Source organism: Tubulanus polymorphus, chromosome 6 (genome assembly GCF_964204645.1).
Source record: "Tubulanus polymorphus chromosome 6, tnTubPoly1.2, whole genome shotgun sequence".
Taxonomy (NCBI): domain Eukaryota; kingdom Metazoa; phylum Nemertea; class Palaeonemertea; order Tubulaniformes; family Tubulanidae; genus Tubulanus; species Tubulanus polymorphus.
Genome location: NC_134030.1, coordinates 17,392,060 through 17,396,543, shown reverse-complemented (window position 1 = coordinate 17,396,543; position 4,484 = coordinate 17,392,060). Strand labels below are relative to the sequence as shown.

The window sequence follows — 4,484 nt, the reverse complement described above, 5'->3', positions numbered from 1 at the left end:
GACTGGTTAAGCTCGAGATCATGTGACGAAGGTCTTGCTTCCTTAAGTGAATGGTTTTTCAGAAGTCGTTGCGCGAAAGGTGAAAGCTCGTGAAGCAGTTAAGGGTCTTCATGGAGTATCGAATGATTCGAAGACTGTTGATAGAAAATTACCGAATAAACGTAGTGGTACCTTCGTGGGTAATTCAGTAAAATGTAGCGTGTGTGGAATGGAACACACTGAAGTAAAATGCGACCGTTTCCGAAAGATGAAAAATGAACGTTGGACTACTGCAAAAAGGCTTGGTTTATGTTTTCGATGTTTACGTCCGTATCACCGTGGTTCGGATTGTAATAGTAGACGACAGTGTGGAGTATCTGGCTGTACTCTAACACACAGTTCGATGTTGCATCGACCGAAGTTTAAGAAATCAGAAATTTATGATCGGGAAAATAAAGATGATGAAACTACAGATCAAGAAACTAGCCAGTCGTCATTAGAAACTGACGTAAAAAAGAATGGTTCGTTTATGGCGAAGCAGATATATGCTATAGATAGTTCAGTGAACGTTGGAATGAGAACTCTTCCTATCTATATTGGTGATGGTCATGATAAACGTCAGATAATAGTTCTTCTAGATGATTGCAGTGACATTAGTTACCTCAGTACTCACGCTGTATCGCATATGCGTAATTTGAAATATAACAATGAAACTTTGACGGTTAAAGTATTCGATGGTTCGGAAATTTCAACGAAATCGAAAGTTTGTGATGTAAACATAAGACATTACAACGGTTCAGATAGAATCTTAGCCACGCAGCGATTTTACGTAGTGGATAACGTTTGTGACAGTATGGTGTCGATTGCATGGTCGAAGATACGTAATCGGTGGACACATCTACAAGGTATACCCTTTCCAGATGTTAGTGTTAATTCTACAGTTGAGGGAATACTTGGAAAAGATTGTAGACATCTACTGTACTGTTTGAAAGAAATATGCGGTCCAAATCCGTCGGATCCAATCGCTCGTCTTTGTCCGTTCGGTTGGACGTGTATCGGTGACAATGTAAATCAGTCACATAACGTGAAGAAACAGACTCATGTAATCTGTCAAACGATTTTGGCTAATCGTGAAAATCCGAATGAAGAAGAAATTTCGTTAGATTCTACCCTAAAAGCGTTTTGGGAGAAAGAAAAATCGGGTCTCGATGAATCAAGATCCAAATTATCTGTTGACGAAGAAATAGCTCAGAAAAAGCTTGAGCAATCGTTGAAGTTCGACGGCAAGCGTTATGAAATTGGCGTTCCTTGGAAGGATGAAAGTCCCTATCTGGAAAATAATCAGTCAGTAGCGTTGAACAGACTTAAATTATTAATGAAGAAAATTGATTCCAATCCGGACATCAAAAAATCGTATGAGGAAACAATCGCAGAATACCTGACCAAAGATTATATCGAATTCAAAGGTCCATTCAGAAGTGGACTCAAAGCTATGGGTGCAGATCTTTCACAGATGTATTGCAAATAGAAATGAAGCCAGAAGATCGAAAGTATCATAGATATCTCTGGAAAAATCAGATATCCGGTGAAATTGAAGTCTATGAATTTAAAAGGCATGTATTCGGTGGAACATACTCTCCTTGCTGTGCTCAGTATGTATGGCAGACTCATGCGAAAATGAAGAAAGAAGTTTTCCCCTTGCAGCTGATGCAGTTGATTCGAAAACATACATGGATGACACCATTTGTTCAATGGATGACCCAGATGTTGCCATAGCCACCAGACAACAGTTAACGGCTTTGGCTACAGATGGAGGATTTCATTATAGAAAATGGATGTCAAATGACAGAACTGTCTTAGAAGAAATTCCGGAATCCGATAGATTGAAGATTCAAGACAATGTATTGCCAAAAACCAAAGTTCTGGGTGTCTACTGGAAAGCAGAATCAGACACATTTGAATATCAAGTTAACGTACCAGAATACCACGACAGTATAACGAAACGTGAAGTTCTCAGTTATATCGCTCGGATATTTGACCCAATGGGACTTATAGCACCTAAAGTCCTTGAAGCGAAAATCATTCTGCAAGAAATTTGGCTGAAAGGACTCGAATGGGATGAGATTCTTACGTCACAATTACGTCAGAAATGGAAATTGTGGTGTGAAGATTTGTCATTGATCTCATGTCTCCACATACCAAGATGTTTGAAGACTCGAAAAGATGTAAAATCGGTGACTTTACATACATTCGGTGATGCTTCGATTAGAGCTTACTCCACAGCAGTGTATCAGTTAACTACATATGAAGATGGTTCAGTTACTGTCACGCTAGTTACTGCAAAATCGAAGTTGGCTCCAACAAAGAGTATTTCAATTCCTAAGCTAGAGTTAATGGCTGCGGAAATTGGTATGCAGTTGACAAGACGAGTAAGTAAAGTATGAAATTACCAATAGAAGAAGCTACTTTCTGGAGCGACTCTTATGATGTTTTGTTCTGGTTAGGAGGAGAAAGTCGAAGCTACAAGACTTTTGTTTCAAATCGTGTTGGTAAAATTCATGAAGTTACCTCTCCGTCTCAGTGGAGATACGTACCAACAAGCTGTAATCCGGCAGATGTCGCGTCAAGAGGCTGCAGTATAGTTCGGTTGAAAGATGAAGAGTTATGGTGGCACGGACCACAATTTCTATGTGATAACTCAGACTCGTGGCCAGAAACAGAGATCAAAATATCATCCAAAGCAATGGATGAAATTCGTAAAGATTGGAGGGATTATATTACTCATGAAACAGTCGAAAATCCAGACACAGAAAAACCTACTGGGTTTATGATTCGTGCGTTGGATTTAAATGTCGAAAATACAGAAAATCGCAAAGAAAATGATGATTCGATGACGAATATTCCACTCGATGAATTTGTGTGGAGTTTGAAACCTAGTCGATGGTCTAGACGGTTACCCGTACAAAACGGTGGTATATCCTGGACAGGAAAGTTTTCGCTGGTTCGAATTTATGCGTGGGTTAAGCGATTTGTATTGAACTGTAAAACGTGTAAGTCGAGCAGAAATAATGATCGTGTATTGTCTCCTGATGAACTGAAAGCAGCGGAGGTAGAGTTAGTGAAAGTAGGTCAAAGAGAAGCTTTCAGTGAAGAAATAGTAGCATTAGAAAAGAAGAAACATGTATTACTCAGTAGTAAAATCGCAGGGTTGAACCCATACCTGGACGAAAATGGAGTTCTTCGATCGCGAACGAGAGTCGAAAGATGCGAATTATTACCGGAAGAAACAAAATTTCCGATAATTCTGTCAAAGTCGAGTGACATTACAAGACTTTTGATAGTACAGGCACATGATGATACTGCACATAGTGTTGGACCAGTACATATTCTTAACACTCTTCGTAGAAAATCTCTGATTTTACAAGGGTCGACTGCGGTTAAGAAAATCCTAAACAGCTGTGCGTATTGTCTTAGATGGTTACGAAAGAAGCGTCTCAGTCAACAGATGGCTCCTCTGCCTAGTATTCGAGTAAACCCATCATGGAATGTGTTTTCAGAAATCGGTCTGGATTTCGCGGGTCCGTTTTCAGTTAAGATGGGCAGAGGTCGTACTAGGGCGAAAAGATACCTCCTTTTGATGGTCGATCTGCAAGTCAGAGCGGTACATCTCGAAGCTACTGATAGCCTGGATACAGATTCGTTCCTTTGCGCATTCTCAAGATTTGCGGCAAGGCGTGGGTGGCCTAAAAGATGCTTATCAGATAACGGTGGAAGTTTCGTTTCAGGAGAATCAGAGTTGAAGGAGCTCGTCGATTGTCTTTATAGTCTTGATCAAGATAAGATATCGAATAACTTAGCGAATAACGGAGTAAACTGGATTTGGAATCCACCTGTTAGTCCATATTTCGGTGGTGTATTTGAAACAATGATTAAAGCCACAAAGCGTTCGATAAAAGCAATAATCGGAGGTAGCGAATTAAACGATGAGCAGTTTCGTACAGTCGTTACGTTAGTTGAAGGACTAATGAACTCGAGACCGTTGGTTGGTCAAGATATAAATGAACCTATGTTGACACCAAATCATTTTATCGTGGGACGAGACAGCGGAGATACTGCGCCGAGTAGTGTAGACTGCATTCCGTTCAATTTGCGTAACAGTGGCGACATAGTCAGGAAGTCGTTCGTCAGTTTTGGGGTAGGTGGATCCAAGAGATTCTACCCCAGTTGAGCGCGAGAAAGAAATGGTTGTCTCCAAATCAGAACATTGCGAACGAAGATATTGTGTTAGTTATCGATAAGGATCTTCCAAGGCGGCAGTGGAAATTGGGAGAAATCAAATCGGTCTATCCAGGAAAAGATGGATTAATTCGTGTTGTTGATGTTGAAACCTCGAAAAAGGTTTATAAGCGTTCCATAGGCAACATCAGTCCTCTGGAATTTAATTCAAAATAATATTAGTTATGCGTTGTATCAACAGTGAAACAATCATTCGAAAGGAAAAACCG

At 40.1% G+C, this 4,484-nt stretch overlaps 2 protein-coding genes across 2 annotated transcripts; both read left to right on the top strand.

Annotated features, from left to right (window-relative positions):
- The first annotated feature begins 247 nt into the window (after positions 1 to 247).
- Positions 248 to 1,507, top strand: LOC141907800 (uncharacterized). Its single transcript, XM_074797540.1, has one exon. The coding sequence runs from the start codon at positions 248 to 250 to the stop codon at positions 1,505 to 1,507; it is 1,260 nt and encodes a 419-aa protein (XP_074653641.1).
- Positions 1,508 to 1,637: 130 nt separating this feature from the next.
- LOC141907799 (uncharacterized) lies at positions 1,638 to 4,207 on the top strand. The gene is made up of 2 exons (XM_074797539.1): positions 1,638 to 2,388; positions 2,484 to 4,207. Exons 1-2 carry the CDS (start codon positions 1,638 to 1,640, stop codon positions 4,205 to 4,207), a joined length of 2,475 nt encoding a protein of 824 aa, XP_074653640.1.
- The last annotated feature ends 277 nt before the right edge of the window (positions 4,208 to 4,484 follow it).

Excerpts from the sequence above, each read along its gene's own strand:
- LOC141907800 (XM_074797540.1), top strand. The coding sequence starts at position 248 with ATGAAAAATGAACGTTGGACTACTGCAAAAAGGCTTGGTTTATGTTTT.
- LOC141907799 (XM_074797539.1), top strand. The coding sequence starts at position 1,638 with ATGGCAGACTCATGCGAAAATGAAGAAAGAAGTTTTCCCCTTGCAGCT. Across the intron at positions 2,389-2,483 it reads GTTAATGGCTGCGGAAATTG|GAGGAGAAAGTCGAAGCTAC; the intron begins GTATGCAGTTGA and ends TGTTCTGGTTAG.